We start from the raw sequence: 18040 nt of genomic DNA, 5'->3' as shown, positions 1-18040 counted from the left end.
TCAGAAAAGTACATAGACCCTAAAAGGAACATGGTGATTGGAAATAAATATGAGATGGGCGGGAATGTCAATGCTTTACGCAGTCATTAAAATACGCTGTTATTACTTTTTAGCTTATACATTGTATTGTGTATATACTGTATATACTGTTATTATAGGTTATTTTCTTTTTTATTTTATTTGTATTTATTGATTTATTGTATTTATTTTTTATATTTTTATTTCGTAATTTTTGCTGCTGTAACACAGAAATTTCCCCACTGTGGGACGAATAAAGGTTTATTTATCTATCTATCTATTTTGTGTTCTCTCGCAAATGTTTTGTGTTCCACGTGAAACTCTGCATTCATAAAAGATCTCAAATGTTTTGTAAGAAAACGCAATGTTTCTAGAGGGACGCAAAACTTTTGTAAGTGAACGCAAAAGCTTTGAAATATATTTGTTACTCCCATCTCCTATTTTTTCCATCACCATGTCCGTTTAGAGGCTCTGTAGAAAAGTGAGATAAAACTGAAAGAAAAAGCCAGTTCTAAAGCCATAGAACTAATTCAATAAAAAAACAAGAATTGCAGTGACTTTGTTTAATTGCTTATTTATTAAAAATTTTAAGAGACTTTGGACAAAATAATCAGCTAAAGTAATACATTTAAATAATGTAAATATTGTCAATAAAGAGAGATGGGTTGTGCATGACCTGTGTCTGCATCTGTATAGCGAGCGAGGGATCTCTCTGAGGTGCGGTGACTGCGGTCTCTCTCCCGGTCTCTCCTTCGCGGACCGTGTCGGTGATCCTCTTCTGACACCACCCTCTCCAAAGAATAATCGTCCAATCGTACGCCTCGACCAGAACGTCCGTGGACCAGTGAGGATGTAGAACGGCGTATTGGACTTGTGTCGGTGATGGTCTACAGAGAAAGAAAAACAAAAGATAGACAGAGAAAAGGAAGAAAAAATGGGAAAGGACAGAAGTTTACATTGATATGGGTTTTCGTAGAAAAACTTAATTAAATGCAGTTTAATTGAGTGGAAACATCTGAATGTAACCAGATTAACACTCAGTACATTCCACACCCACAGAAAAAAACAAACAAAGCACAGGTATATCTGTCATGCTCAACAAAGACAGAAACAGAAATAGAGATCAACAGGAAAAGCGAAGGAGATCTAGATAGAAATACAGAGATAAATGGATATTCTGTGATTGACAGGGAGTAAAAGAGAAAGATAAATAAGCAGACAGACAGCCAGAAATAAAAACATACAGATAGTTAGATAAATAGATAAATAGACAGACAGATAGATAGATTGACAGATATAGATAGATAGATAGATAGATAGATAGATAGATAGATAGATAGATAGATAGATAGATAGATCATGCCTTACATGCACTGCAGCCTTTCTAATACAAGCGGAAACATTAAATACTCAATGCCTTTCTCTGCAATCGCTGAGCACACAGAAGAACCCGATCCAGCCAAATAAAGTTCAGCACATTCATCAATGCACACACCCTAAGGCATGATGGTCAACATGACAGTCGGTAGCACGTGTGGACGCAGTCATACTTTGGAACGTTACGCTCTTATGCGTCTAAACATGATCTGAAAACTGAAATAACCCTTTACGCTCTTCTTTTCACTCACACACGTAATGCTTGATGCCATGCACCTTACTGAAACATGCTAACAACATGACCGTTATTAGCAGCAGCTTTTTTTCTGTTTGAAATCCATGCGTCAAGAACTACGAGACAGCAAAAGCTCCCCATGTCCACAGGACCAGAAATACAGAGATGAGATACAAACAGACACAAACACACACACACACGCGCACACACACGCACGCTTACACGCACACACACGCACGCACACGCGCACACATAAACACACACACACACACAGGGATACAGGGCTGCATAAGTGGACACGATAAAGGTATAGAGACACAAACACACACACACACACACACACACACACACACACACACACACACACACACACACACACACACACACACACACACACACACACACACACACACACACACACACACACACACACACACACACACACACACACAGGGATACAGGGCTGCATAAGTGGACACGATAAAGGTATAGAGAGAGAAAGGTACAGCAACGGGTAGAATATACAGAGGGAAAACAGGATGGCATGAAAGAGTTCAGTGTGACATCAAGACGTAAAGAGAGACGCAGACTTCTTAAACAGACAAAATGAAAGAGGGAACAAGGGAAAGCATGGAGAAGATAGAGAGAGAGGCAGAAAGCCAGAGACGGTACATACACTGAGGTTACTTCCTCGCAGCCTGTGTCTCCGTCGCTGTTGAATAGCACACAGACGATGTGCAGAACAGGACACACGCATGAGACCACAGGGACGATACACACAGAGCACAGCAGAGAAAGTGTGTGAGGAAAAAGAGAGAGAGAGGGGAAGGTAAAGGAAGAAAAGAGGAAATGGAACAAGGAAGGAAGGAAGGAAGGAAGCAATTGGGCAGGAGGAAACCATGGGGTTATGGGTAAAAATGAAGACAAATTCAATGTGCAACATGACAGAAGAGACGAGAAAGATCCCAGGAATGAGACATTGTCAAAACAAAAGGAAAGGGATCGATGGAGTTTGTAAGAAATTAAAAAGATTATTGAAAAAAAAAAAAAAAAAGAGTGTGCCACAGGAAGTCCATAAAAAAAGGAGTGAGACCAAAACAAAGGAAGTAATAAAAACCAAACAGGGAAATAAAGAGAGAACAAGAGCAAGTAAAACCAATAAAAAGAATAGAAAATATAAGAGGAAATGGTTGAAAATGGAAGCAAGGAAAAGGGAAATAGGAAACCCAGAGGCATTATGGGTATAAAAAGGAGACAGAAAAAACAAGGATTGAGGAGAGATTAAAAGCAAAGTGGAGAAGAGAGCAGAGTAAGAGAGAGAAATCGTGATCCCCATTTTAATTTAGAGCAAAGAAACACAGGCATTGACAGGAATGGGTTGGGGAAGGGGGAGGGGGAAGAGGAGGAAAAGGAAAGAGAAAAAAGACAAAAATTGAGCGAGTGTAGAGGAAGATAGGAAGCACACTAACACACTTACCGCAGCAGAATGCACACTCTGTGGGGCAGAGCAGTGTTAGACAAGAGTGAGTCACAAGAACAAGAACCACATCTATGTTACAGCTTACACGGAACGCACAAACACAGACTTTGGATCCTCACACTTCCTGGTGTGCACTGAATGCATCACACTTCCAACACACAAGTGAACATATATATATATATTATTACTAGTTTGTGAGGTTTCTACGCTTAGCTCACCTTCACACACACATTTTGGAACACATGCGGGGACACACGGCTCCCTCACACTTAGACAAAAGATCTGATACACACTTGGACAAAATGCTCAATCCAGACACATCTCCAGAGGATAGTCAACCAAGAGATCATGGGGTTTATGTAAGGGTGAGAAATGCTGTGTATATTTATGCATTTTATCACAATAGTAGTGTAATTGCTTCTATGTGATGTGTTTTGGGTGTATGTTTGCACAATCATATGTTGTGAGTGTGTTACTGCCTCCAGAGGTTGATTTGTGCTAGTGTTTCAAAAGGATCGGCTGAAATATATCTGTCCGGTCAGGAGGTCACAGGAGATCGGCGTTAAGTGTGCAATCCAGTGCATATGTTGCACATCACATTTTTGCACCTTTTTGCATCAATGGGGTGTCTCTTAAATTCAGTCGATTGGTTGCTTCCATATGTGAACTGTCCTATGGCATATTTTAACTATGGATTTAAAAAAGCCTTTGTAAGTTAAAAAGTTATTAAAAGCTGCATTTGTCTAACATTTTAAACATGAATTAAATCAACAGTTTTAAATATTTAAACGTTAAAAAAATAGCAATATTGAATTAAATTGATCAAAAGTGACAGTAAAAACTTCTATAAATATTAAAAGAGATTTATTTTTCAAAAAAATACTGTTCTTTTGAACTAATAATCAAAGAATTCTTAAAAAAGTATCACCGTTTCCAAAAAAAAAAAAAAACTCTTTTTAACATTGATAATAATTGCATATTCAAATGATTTCTGAAGGATCATGTGACACTGCCGACTGAAGTAAGGATGCAGAAAATTCAGCTTTTCCATCACAGGAATAAATTATATTTTAAAACATAATAAAACAGAAAATAGTTTTTTAAATTGTAATAATATTTCACAGTATTGCTGTTTTTATTATAATAATTTTTAATTCATCAATTATTCATCATTCAATTTCTTAATTTATCATATAATTACTTTTTAAAGCTAGAGGTATCCATTTTATAATTATGCACAAACAGGGCTGTTTTCTTATGAGTTGACCTATTTCTGTCTGACGTGTCACTACCTCAAATCCAGCTCTGGCAGCAGCACACACCACCAGACACACCAAGGTTTTCCTGAAAGGGAGCTAGGGTGGTATGATGATGCTGAGAACACACTCTCTCTCTCTCTCTCTCTCTCTCTCTCTCTCTCTCTCTCTCTCTCTCTCTCTCTCTCTCTCTCACACACACACGCATACATGCATTCACACAGCCATGCAAGTAAGTGAAGGTAAGGGTGTGAGCCACTTATCCATGTGCCCTTTGACTCTTGACAAAGACATGCTAGCATTTATTGACATGTTAGCATCACAGCACACCAAACTATTTGAAGTTTGGTTCCCCCCACCAAAGCGGTCAAAGGCTGTAAGCTGGATAACTGACTAATGACGGATGTCGGGAATGGATGATAACAGATAAAAGGTGGAAGGATGAAATGGGTGAAAGGATGGATGAAAGGATGAAGGTGCTCACTTGGTTGTCTGCTGAGAGGCGTGGCATGGAGATGGTCCGCCCACGCCCTTCCATTGGGTGATAGGGCTCAGTGTCCGAGTAACCGTCCCCAACAGGGTCAATCTCTCTCATTTCTACCGTCTGCAAAACAGAGCAACAGCATGTGGGCCGGGCTGATGCCTGCTTCACCGGCCTACAGCTCTATCGGGTGTGAAACTGGACCCATGAGGGATTAAACCAGTAGAGGGCGATGTCATGTGCAAAAGTGCTTTGAACTAAAGATTAGCACACTTGAAGTAGAGTCATTATTAGCCATTACCAAATGAGGCATATCACCAACAGAGTAAAATAAAGGAACAGCTTCACACTAGTCTCTGATTATCGGCCCATATTACAACTTATTCCGGCCAATTTAGGCAGGAAGGGAGTCTGACTGATATATAAAGTGACAAACCAATGTTTGCTTATTGAATATAATGTTTAAGGACAGGTAAATCTGAAATAAGATAAAAGCATGAAAGTAAAGCACAAAGATATCACATTTATTTACTACTAAGCATGCCAAAAAAATTAAAAAAAATAAATATATATATATATATATATATATATATATATATATATATATATATATATATATATATATATATGTTTGTAAAAAACAAAGCGCCTGTTCTGGTTTATATAACAAATTAATTTTACAAACATTTTAATATAACCTATTTTTGAGGAAAGAAAAAGAAATTGGGTGATTTCAAATTTGGTCTATAAAAAAGAAATGTAAAATAAAAGAAGACAAATAAAACATCAAACTTTACGCATTACGCTTTACAAATATTTTAACATCACTTATTTTGCATACATATGCAAAACAATGAGAGAAAATAAAAAGAGATTCTGTTGTCAGGATTGGTATATAAAATAAATACATGAAATATATATATATATATATATATATATATATATATATATATATATATTATTCATAATAATATATTATCCATAATATTATTAAAAAATAAAATAATTTTTTAAAATAAATTGAAATAAAAGAGAATAATTATAGATTTGGGGTTTTAATTAATGGAAAAACAAATTAACATTACATATAAATTAACCTGTTTTGCATATATATCCAAAGTGATAAAAAGACATAGATTGACTTTTTGGTCTTAAAATTTCACAGTAAAAAGGTCACAGCTCTCGTTTATAGACTTCTTGTAGACTGAGACTAGGTGCACTAACCCTGTCTGATTGCCCACTACTGGTTTAAGAGCTTTCCAACATGCTCTTCAAGCCTACAGCCGTTTATTCAGAATCTCCTTTGCTTCATAGTACTAGGATGAGTGACTAGTGCAGGGAAACATCATGGTCGGATGACTGCTGAGCTACAGAGAAGAGTCACACTGAAGGAGAGATGAGAGTCTGGAGGGGGTTTGGTACGATCCAGCAGACAGTGAAGCAGCAGCAAGCAGTGAATCACCCCCGCAGTCTGGCAGAGGTGGGAGGGTCTATACAAATGTATACGATGGGCAGTAAAGTTCAGCAGAAATATTTATCAGATAGATAAAGAAGTGAGCTAGAGACTGACAGAGACAGAAGAGGTAGAAAGAGTGATAATATGAATGAAAAGTGTGCCCTAAAGCACCGAAAAAGACAATGGTTGGGAAGACAGTGATTGGCTGAAGCACACGGTTCTTGGAATACCGAAGGCTGAGAAAAGGCCAGAAACCGATTCTGCTGATATAGTCACAGCCACTTTGTCGAGTTTCAATCGGCCAGATAAACTCCTGCTAAAAATTCAGATTCAGATCTAAACAAGACAAAATCACCTTTCTGATTGGAGGATCTCCGGTATTACCTGTGGATTATGGCGGCTGTTGTGATGGTCATCAGGATACGATGGCCTGTCAGGGTTCCAGTTTTCCGGAACAGACTTCTGGAACATTTCCTGGGCATGGGATGTCACCCAAGATTGGCTCTCAGTCATTTCACCCTCTGGAGGCCTGGACCAGAGATAGGTGTTGGTTGGCTAATTCTCTCACTCACTCTCACACACTTACATAAAAGCAATTTTGTACATACAAAATATCTTTTGCAGACAAAAATAGTGCAGAAACACTATTACAAATGTATATATGTATTTACAGCAGAATTAACATAAAAGCCGATAGACGTATATCGTAGAATTGAAACATAATGTGAACAAAGACAGCTGAGAGAAGGTAAAACAAAGAAAGAGCAGAAGTGCAGCCTATAAGGAGAAGAACAAAGACAACAATTAAAGCAAAGCTAAGAAGTGAAGAAAGAGACAAAGAGTACCAGTCGACACAAGTGAATCTCAAAAAACTTGCCAGGTTTTAGTAATATTTTACCCTAAAATTATAATTAAAACTAAAAAATATATTTTGAATACCAAAATCAAAGTCTATTTTTGTACAATAATAATTGTAGAACTTTGACATTATTTTCATGACTATTTAACATTTAATTTAATTCTAATATATTTATATATAACTGTTGTTCTGGTTTATATAACAAATTAATTTTACAAATATTTTAATATAAACTATTTTTAAGGAAATAAAAAGAGATTAAGTGATTTCAGATTTGTTCTATTCAAAAGTAATGTAAAATAAAATTAAGAAACATTACAAATATAACATCAAGCTTTACACTACAAATTAACAAAACAAATATTTTAACAAACTTATTTTGCATAAATATGCAAAACAATAAGAGGAAATAAAAAGATCAACTTTTGTATGATTTGAACTTATCAACTTATGCAGACTTGGCATTCAGGTTTGGTATATAAAATAAACAAATATATAAAAAAAATTGTATATATAAATATAAAAAAATATTTTATTTTATATATGTATATGTTGTGATTTCTTGGATGCTTTTGAATTTAGAATTTTGTATAACAGAAAATGTTTTTTTATTTAAAAAAGAATTAATAATTATTTTTTTTGATTTCAGTATTTTTATTTACTGCAATACAATTATTTATTGTATACATTTTTTTTACAATGAATTTTAGATTATTTGTATAAAATTAATTGCTTTAAAAAAACATGACTTATAAAAAGAGTAATCAAGATGCTACTCACAGGCTATTGACAGGTTCCTGCGGCAACTCTGGGAGACCGTTCACCCCCGGTCCCCCTTCCTGGTTCGGGGATGGCTCCAAGCGCTGAAACATTAATGGCGTTCGGTTCTGTGTGAGATACGAACATGGCCTGCAGCTGGGATCAGACACACTTATGGGATATGGGGTAACACACACAAGCCACCGTGCATTACACAGGTGGTGGGGTACCAGACAGCAGAGGTCACCCAGAGGGCACCATGGGAAATGGATTTCTCCTGTTCCCTCGTCAACCTGAATGGAGTAGCCCATTGGGGCTGTGCTGTCTAGGTAGATGCTGATGGCTCAATGCATTTCCATCCAACCCACCAAAAGATATGGGTGGTAGTAACAGTTTGGGCGTGCTACAGTGAAGATCTAAGGTTCATACTTACAGAACTACAGGTTCTGGGTGGATGATACATAAACTATGAACACTAGAAATCTCAGAGACCGTGGTAGCCCAAAGGTTACACCAAGAACCTCCCCTCAACATCCATTAATGAACAAATCGGCTGAACAAACGTGTCCACACGGAGGGAGAAAAGATTCCATGTTAGTGACTGATAAATCAACCTAACCGATCAACGGATGGAGGAAAACAAGACAAAACAGAAGATTACACACACACACACACACAAAAAAAGAGACCAACAGTGGATCCAAAATGTCAAAACGAATAAAAATAAAAAGGAATTTTTGAATTGAAAAGAATTAGACAGAAGGAGGACAGTTAAAATACAAACAGGTTTACAGACAGGCATATAGAGACATCAGTGATGGATATAGAAAGTGAGACAGCCACAAACGCGCTGCTGATGTTGAGAGGGCGGTGCTGAGGTACAAGTGCAGACAGGTAAAGAGACAGACAGGGATTCAGGTGAGGCAGGATACAAACATATATTAAGACCATTCCCTGATGCCAGCAGAGTGTCCATGCTCCAAGTATCACTAATTCAATTTCTATATGGACAATGATAGGCAGAAACAATGGACACTGTGCCTGATCGGGATGGGACCATTTCCGGGGAACGGGGCAGGAGTGACACTGACAAAAGGCCATGTTGTATCATTCATCATTGCAAAATTACTTAATGTGTTTTTAAGCATGCTCTAACTCTGTAAATAAAATGTGAAATGATCATCCAGATCTACTGTGTAACCAGTTTGACTGTTTTCATGCCCTAAAAGCACTGAAATATTAGGGGAGTTTGCATGAAACTCTTAGTGCTCCATGTGGGAAGTGACATAAACTGTGTATACTGGGTCGGCAAGATTTTTAAAGAAATTAATATTTTTATGTAAAGTTAATGTTACAAAAGTTTTTTATTTCAAATAAATACTTCTCTTTTGAACTTTCTATTGATCCAAGAATCCTGAAAAAATGTATCACAAAAAGTTTAAGCAGCACAACTGTATTCAAAATATATAATTATAAGCAAAAAATCTGTATATTAGAATGATTTATGAAGGATCATGCTAGTACTGAAGACTGGAGTAATGATGCTGTAAGCTTTTCAATCACAGGAATAAATTACATTGTAAAATATATTACAATAGAAAACAGTTATTTTAAATTGTAATAGCATTTCACAATATTACTGTTTTTACCATGGTTTCGGTCAAATAAATTGACATTGTTGAGCATAAGAGCATATTCTTTTTAAATAATTTTTTAAAAATCTTACCAGCCCAAACTTTGGAATGTGTACATATCTAAGGGCTAATTTCAGCTTAAAATGTGTGAAGTGTGAAGGATGCATTGGCTGTGTCTGAAACTGCAGGCACCTGCCTATCTGTGAACAGTTTTCAACCATGTATTTTGATGCATATTCTAAGATCACATAAAAACTGCTGCATGGAAGCACCAATATGCAAATAAAATTTCCAAAATGTGCATAAAAACGGCAATGCTCACTTCAAAAAATTAGAACTTATAAGTTAAAAAATCATATAAAGCCAATAAGTAAGAAGGTAGCCATATTTAAGATACTTGTGTGTGGACAGGCAGGAATTTAAAAAAAAGTGCGGTTACCAATGTTGATTAGCAAAGTGAGGAAGTTTCCTCTGCAATGTTAATTAGTGAAGCTAATCAACTGCAAACTTGGCTTAATAGACTACATGATTGATTAGCTCGGAGAAGAGTAGCAAAAGGTTGAGAAACCAGAGCAGACTTGGCATTTGTTTGTTTGTCTGAGGTGGTACCTGCTCCTCACGAAGCGCCTGCAGCTTTTTGGCCTTGCTCTGCCGGTAGTACTCCATTATCATCATGGCGGCGTAGATCTTGCCCACTGTCAGGTCTGTCGCTGCTGAGAGGATGAAAAAGTTAACCTGCACAATTAGACCGGGTTGGAATGGGACCCTGAGCCGAGGGGGGAATGGGAGTTGGAGACAAGACATGCCACAAAAACTAAGGTCTAGTCTCTCAGACCCATACAAAACTCATCCACGACCTAAACGTAAATGAACCAATAGAAGTTCTTCAGTCTCAATCTGGGTCTGAGAATCTAGACAACAGGTATACAACAAAACTTATACATATATAATGCCCCCAAAAAAGCACTTGTGCACACTAGTCACAGTTAAACATGTATGAATATTACTGCATTGGCAACAAACTGTCAAAGCAAGTGGCATTTGCAAACAAATGATGCTAGAGATTTTCCCAGAACTCATTTCCAAACCAATTTTTGTTTACTTTTTGCAAAATATTTTGTTCAAAGACCATGCTTTGCGTTATCTTTCTTCAAAATAAATGCCACCTGTTGTTTTGTTATCAAATGCAATGAAGTTATTACATGTTTAGTGTGGCTTAATAGTCCAAATACTTTTTTGGGGCTACTGTATATACTGTGTACTGTATATACACAATTTACATTATACACAATATACACTATACAAAGTACACTGTCAAATACAAAACACCACTGAGCTGATAGTCTTTTCACAGTCAGATCCTCATTAATGAAATAACCTCTCATTTTACTCAAGGACCTTTTACTGCTTCACATTTCTAGGCTGTATTATGTTCCTACAGGGGACTCAAGAGCCATTTTACTATGAATAGATGCCATGAATGAGGCAAAATTAACAGTACCTTAAGAGTAAAATATTTTGCAAGGAGCTCAAATTTTTCATCAATACTCTGCAGTGGCATCCAGAGGTTGAATGAGACATATAACATACATTTGAAAATATTTGAGCTGCCACAAATGACAAAAAAGCAATCCCTTCACATCAAACAATTTCTTGTTAGGTCAATTTCATAGTAAAATGGCATGAAACACCCAAATGATTGACAATAAAATATATAAATAAATTTAAAACATGCTAAATTTTCAAAAGAAAACATACCAAAAGAAAGCATACAAAAGCATTTCCAGGCTACTTATTTATTATCTACTTTCTATAGATTATACAAACAGATTTTCATACTGTAGTATATTCTGGTCATCATATCAAACTCTAAAGTACCTAACATCTTTTAACACAATCAGATATGAGGTACTAACTCGGGCTAGTTTAAGAGGCTCTGTGATTTGGAGGTTTAGCCCAGCTTTGTGCTTTACACATGCTGGAGTGAAAAGACTTCTATAGAGGATCCATCTATAGCGATGCACCCCCTGATAACAGGCAATTAAGACAGAAGATAGGAGAAAGGAAGAGAGAGAAAAAGAAAGAGGTTGGGGAAGGAGAGGATATGTTATGTAGAAGTGGGATGACTATGTAGAAGGCCTAAATTTGGATAGCGAAATGGATGTATACTATTCTAAACAAACTACTCGAGTCACATTGAATATCTGATGTGAAAAAAATAAACTTTATGAGCAATAAATCTAGCTAGGAAGCAGGATGGTTTTAAATAGAAATAATATGGAAAAGCATGGTATTCCTGATCTAATAACCAGTGTAAGATGTCAGTTTGTCATGTGGGGACGGGAGAAAGATTGTGAGGTTGTTGCCTGATCAGAGGGTGCTGAGCGGTGTGGGCTGAGAGAAGCTGTCCTCTGATGAATTAGTGATCTTTGATTAGTTGTTTTACTCTACAAACCCATCTGCAACTTACACTTGTGTGGCGTTACCAGCAGATCCAGGTTCTTCTGGGAGAGATTTGGCCAAATCGCCATCATTTCCTTACGGAGCTCCGCGTCCATCTGGTGTTTGTCTGCGCCTCCTGAAAGTGTGTGATGTCAGGGCAGTGTACATACACACACAAGCAAACACATACGTATAGATAAACAAAATATGCAAATACACCAAAAGAACAAAAAATACAAAAACATAATTATAATCACATTCATTCAGAAGATGAGGAACATTCAGGAAATGTTGTTTTAGTTAATATTTGTCATACTTGGAATGTTTTTCAAAAGAAACAAAAAAAGAAAATGCATATCTGACTCAAATCAGTTTTAAATGTTTGTACAAATAAAATAAGAAAGTTAATAAAATACAGTATACAAGAAAGAGGGATGTCGTTCTGTACCCTTGGCGATTTTGATGTCCAGAGCTGTGCGTATCAAAGCCATCAGAGTAGAGTTGAAATGCACCGTGTTATCATCAGCAACCGGGAGGTCCATACGTAGCAGTCTCTGTGGAGAGCCAATCAGAGGGGATGAGGGCGGGGGTGTGTAAGTTAAACCTCCAGTCAGATGCTTTGGTGGACTAATAAAAGGCTTGGGGAGCTCAGCAGTCTGTAGCCTAAAAACAAACTTCTAGCCATACAAATTTCAGTAGATTAAGCTGTTAAACAGATAATTTGATTGTAGTTTTGACTTTCTTTTGATGCAGTGGTTGTGTACAAACCATGCATCATGCAATTAATTTTCAGGTGATACTCATACAACCACACACAAAAAAGGGAGATTTCGTTGACATCTGTGAGAGCAGTTTTCTTAGACTGACAAATGATTGACCAATACACATCCTGCAACCTTGTAATGTGTGAATGAACCATTCACACATCTTATAGAACATATACAATACATACACATCAATTAAGTAACTTAATTGGAGCCCTCACAGATAACAGGAGCAGTATCACACAGGATGTAGTTCCTCAGTGTTCCTCTGCCAGTGAAAAATGATCTCAGATCAGGCATAAATATCACTCACATAAGCATCTCTTGTTTGAGAATGCCCCTTGGTTTGATATACTGTATCTAATGCAAATTAATACATTTTAAAGTACTTTTTAGAGCCATTAACAGTAAGTTACTGACCCCGAATCAGCTGGCAAAGGCTGAGGAAACAAATATAAGCTAAATTTGACATTTATTTTAAAAGACTACTGCTAAAGAGCTCCCCCTACCTGTTGGAGGTTGTATATTTTGGACAAACCAATGAATGAAAGGGCACCTAAAAACAGAGGTTTTTAGATGCCTATTTCCATGCATTGGATATACCTTCATGGAATTGGAACACACAAGCACACCACATGGCATTAGTGTGAGAAAGTGAGCATGTGTGAGCCTGTGTATACGCGTGTGCCCATTTCAGACCAGTCCGTCGTTCCTTGGAGGTGTAAATACCAACGAGCATGAGCCGGGTTCCAGTGGTGGGCATGCAGAAGCGCATGCAATGCAGCAGGACCCCAAATAGGAGTTTAGTGGCGATCCGCCCTCCCAAACGGTCCCGGCCCACCCGAACATCAACCCATACTTCATGCAGCATGCAGTGCATGCACCCCCCCCTCCTCCCTCCCCATCCCTCACAGAACAAGAGCAGTGCAGCCGCGCAGAGAGAGTATCATTTCATCTTTTATTGACCACTTGTATTTTTGGGTTAGTTTAGCATCTTTAATTGGGTGATTTCTCATAGGGTTAAGAGATATTTTGCATTATTATTATTTTTTTTTCTGATCTCTCGATGCAAAACGGGTGCAGTTTTTTTTTTTTTTAAGGTCAGATAAGGGGTGGCATTCCCTACAGAGTTAAAGAGGAAAAATGGCTGTGTTGTACACCGAGAGGTGTAGGACTGGATTAGGGGCAACAGGTATAGAGGTTAGTTCACTTCAGACTGGAAAGCTATGAGATATGCACCACATATAAAAATAATGAGAAGGGGGGGAGTGGTGTGCTTGGCAATGGATAGAGAGAAAGTCTGAGAGGAGAAAGAGATGAGGGGAAATCAGAGAGTGAGGAAAGTGAGAGGAAGAGGTAGGAGTGAAGGGAGTCTCAGTAAAGCTTTGAGAGCTTGTAATTAAATTGCACTTCAGAAAATATCTACTACATTAAAACTGTCCATGCTGGCATAGAGGAAGTCCGTTCAGTGGATCTTAGTCAGTGTAGACGCCAGTTGTAATTAGATGTAAATTATAAAAGTGGAAGTACTATCTGTCCAAGTACAACCGTATCGCTGTGTACAGCTGATGAAACATGCAGTGGACAAAAAACTCCAGAAAACTATTACTTGCAAAAATATTGTATGTGAACAGGAAGAAAACGCATGAAATATGATGTTTCCAATCTCTGACTGAATGGTCACATGAGAAATCAAGTAGTTTTTTCCTCACTCTAATTTTAGCTCACTCTGTCCTCAAAAACTTCACTGTTCAAAAGTTTAGTTTTTTCTAAAGAAATTAGTTAATTTTATTAAAAAAAATTAATGATATATACAGTATTATACTGTATATAAAAAATATCCTCAAAAATATTAAGCAGCACAACTGTTTTCAGCATTGATAATAATAACCAACATTCTCTTGAAGACCAAATCAGCAAATTAGAATGATTTCTGAAGGATCATGTGACACTGAAGACTGGAAAATCATATTTTAAAATATCAAAATAAAAAACAGCTATTTTAAATCGTAATAATATCTCACAATATTACTATTCTTATTATATTTTTGATCAAATAAATGCAGCTTTGGTGCATATAAGAGAAAATCTTACCAACCTCAAACTTTTGAACAGTAGTGTACACGACATTCACTATGCAGAAAATAGTGAATGGCGTAAGAGAACAAATTGTTTTTGTACACAGTACAAGCATGAATTGTATTGAAAAGAGACTACACAGATATACATCATGGGACATTAATTACAGTCTCCACCTGCAAAACGACAGAGACAAATAATATTTTGTATGAAAAAAAAAAGCTAACAACATGGCTCTGGTTTCATTCACCTCAAACTAAACATCATCATCTAATCTGACTAAGGTCCATGGCCTATAATAAACATGTAATGACATGTAAAATGGCTGGATGTAACTGTCACATGGATGCATTCAGATTATTACTATTTGCATAATTAAGAAGCATGCTGACTAAAGTGAAGAAGTGAGAGAGAGGGAGAAGGAGACAGGATGTAAAAGAGAGAGAGAGAGAGAGAGAGAGAGAGTAAGAAAGAAAGAGAGAGAGTAAGAAAGAAAGAGAGAGAGAGAGAGAGAGAGAGAGAGAGAGAGAGAGAGCAGGAGAAAGAAAGGAGAAGGATGCAAAGATGTAGTGGCTGAAAATGCAAATTGGTGGAATGTGGGGGGAAAGAAAAGATAGAGTGAGAGACAGTAAGACAGAAAGAGAGAGGGGAACGGAAACAGGTCAGAACTGCATTGACAGAATCAAACGAAGGACAGGTGGGAAAGCTTATCTGTGATTCTAGTGGATTTGCTGTAAAAAATCAAAAGGATAAAGTGGGTCTAAAGACTCCTAAAAGCTTTGTGATCCCACTAGCTGAACCTACTGAAGTGTTATCTGCCGAACTCATGGAAAATATACTGGACATCTGTAGACTTTAGGAATCATCCACTGGAGGGAGAGACGCAGAGGACCAAAGGCACACAATCCTTCCCAGTCCTTCTGTACACGCACACAGTGAAACATGTATATTTCTGTCTATATGATTCATATTTGTATTTAAAGTTTAACACGGGCTCTATTTCTGCAATGAACATGGAAAACATAATGCGAAAATTATACAAGATTCCTTGTTTTCAAGTTAAAGTCAACATGAAACGGCATTCAAAACCCATTTTACTTCTGCAATGTGATATTCATCAGTGAAACTGTATATTCAAAGAGAACAAAAGTTTTAGGCGACTTGATTTTATTCACTAGGAATTCATTTGAGTTGTTGCAGAGGAGGAACTACTAATTAACATTTGATGAAAGATTATGAAGAAAAACTTTTTGGGGTTCGGAATAATACTGCATCAATGAATAAGACCTGGTAAGTGCATTAAGAAACTAAATAGGGTCTATTTCGATTTCATGTTGATTTTAACAAATGTCTAAATTAATAAACACATCATCTCTTACAATAAGACTGCAAAAAAAAGTTAACAGATGCTGTTTTGCAACAAAATCATTTGCATCTGCATGTGAGGGAGTGAGTATTTGAGTACGGTGCAGAAGGGCTGGCAAGGTACCCTCCGTTCCCGCTCTCCAGTGGATGTGTGCGTACGTGTGTGTGTGTCAGCTGGCTAACACTTTCACCGGTACCCCACAATGTAAAAAGAAAGATACAGCAGCTCACCAACACCAACACTAACAGAAAAAAACGGACAGCTTTGATTGGCTGTGGCGCACCCACGGCGGGCTGCTGCCGCTAACCTTGTAGGCGACCCGAGCCGGGCACCTCTTTCCCAGGCCTAGCGGAGGACACATGTGCCTGAGCATCTCATACATATCAGTGTAACTGATTCTGCCGCTGTAAGGGGGAGTGGGGTGGGAGGGGAGGGGTGAGACCCCCAAAAATGAAACGAGGAGAATGGAGGGGGGGGGGGGGGGGGGGGGGGGGTTGGTGGTTGGGATAGGAGGACAACGAAGGACGAATAGAACAATGGACAAGAAGATAAACAATGGAGGGGGACAAACCGGAGGATGGTGGGATTTAAACCAAAAAAGGAGCAAGGAGGAGGAAATAAGAACGGCAAGAAGGAAAAACAAAGACACATAGGTTATTGTTTTGGTCTGGGCGAGGGGCGGGGTTTTGAGAGCGTGAGAGCTCTTGATTGGCTGGAGGTTAAACAGGAGGAGGGGAAGCTGGTTTTTAGTCCTAGTAAAAACACTGTTCTATGCGATCGTAGGACGGTCCCATAGAACTGCAGTGGGGCTTCAAACAGGCAAAGAAAAGCTCCGCTGCTTGGTGGTGAACTATGGCAGTCACGTCAATGCAGTCCTCTGATCCCCAACCCTCACTTCGTCCCCAAACAAGAACAATGCACACTGTTACACCCAGTTTGCCAAGGCATGGTTCAACAGCAAGCAGAAATAAAAAATAAAAAACAAAAGGACTGATTCGTTCGATTGTGTTTTTTTTTTTTTGGCTGTTAAGAGTGATTTATTCCACAGAGAGGTACGTACAGACTTTGCTGTCGATGGCAGTGCATGTCATGCTTCTAAAAAGGTGTCTGCATTGTCCTGCACATTCTCATTTGTCATATCAGAATGCATACAGAGATGGCAAATAAAATAACAAAAATGAATTTCAAGTAAAAGAAGAAAAACTGTGGAGAAGAGTAAAAAAAAAAGAAACTGAAAAAAGAAAACATAAAAAAAGAAAAGCAACATTCATTCCAGTCTTCAATGCGAGCAGGTGCTTAAGTTTTTTGTTTAGTAGGATCCAAACCTTGCAGGCCACCCTATGAGGACATTTCTTGCCTAAGCCCAGTGGGGGGTCGATAACCCGCAATAAACTGTACATATCCTTATAATGAATGCGCCCGCTGCAAGAAGAATACAGGGAGGTTAGAGAGGGGGCAAACACAGGAAAAGAGAGAAAAAAAGAGAGCCAGAGAGCCAAAGAGGAGATGGAGAGGAAGAAGAAAAAAATAGTGAAACAAGAAGAGGAGCACAAAGAACAAGAGAATAAAAGCACACATATCCATTGACAAATCACAGACCAAACCCAGTGAAGTTGTTCCACTGCCTCAAACCAAGAGAAAACCAGATCATTCAAAGGACAGCCCAACCGATTTTAAGCTATAAAAAAGATGTTCAGGTCATACAAAAGACTGTAATCTTCCTGGAATGGACACTTTTCACAAGACTGTGATGATGAATTTCCACACTAATTGATAAATAACAATAATAGATTTGTTAGCAATATTAGCAAAATTAGAAAGGTTAGATTTTTGT

General features: G+C 37.8%; 1 protein-coding gene across 3 annotated transcripts in view; it reads right to left on the bottom strand.

Annotated features, from left to right (window-relative positions):
• Positions 1-18040, bottom strand: part of cacna1ab (calcium channel, voltage-dependent, P/Q type, alpha 1A subunit, b) — a 147100-nt gene that overhangs the window by 3013 nt on the left and 126047 nt on the right. The window contains exons 41-49 of one of the 3 annotated variants that reach the window (XM_077203675.1): positions 17532-17628; positions 12446-12551; positions 12026-12133; positions 10165-10268; positions 7943-8049; positions 6688-6832; positions 4851-4970; positions 2307-2342; positions 695-905 (exon numbers count right to left, since the gene is read on the bottom strand). In XM_077203675.1, coding sequence (XP_077059790.1) covers positions 695-905; positions 2307-2342; positions 4851-4970; positions 6688-6832; positions 7943-8049; positions 10165-10268; positions 12026-12133; positions 12446-12551; positions 17532-17628 — 1034 coding nt within the window. The remainder of the gene's footprint in view (positions 1-694; positions 906-2306; positions 2343-4850; positions 4971-6687; positions 6833-7942; positions 8050-10164; positions 10269-12025; positions 12134-12445; positions 12552-17531; positions 17629-18040) is intronic. The other 2 variants (XM_077203677.1, XM_077203676.1) reach the window with 2 other exon arrangements.

Source organism: Siphateles boraxobius, unplaced genomic scaffold, assembly GCF_051911475.1.
Source record: "Siphateles boraxobius isolate OS27281-9 unplaced genomic scaffold, OSU_SipBor_1 5, whole genome shotgun sequence".
In the NCBI taxonomy this organism is placed as follows: domain Eukaryota; kingdom Metazoa; phylum Chordata; class Actinopteri; order Cypriniformes; family Leuciscidae; genus Siphateles; species Siphateles boraxobius.
The sequence above is the reverse complement of the archived record's forward strand: the minus strand, read 5'-3'. Positions and strand labels throughout refer to the sequence as shown.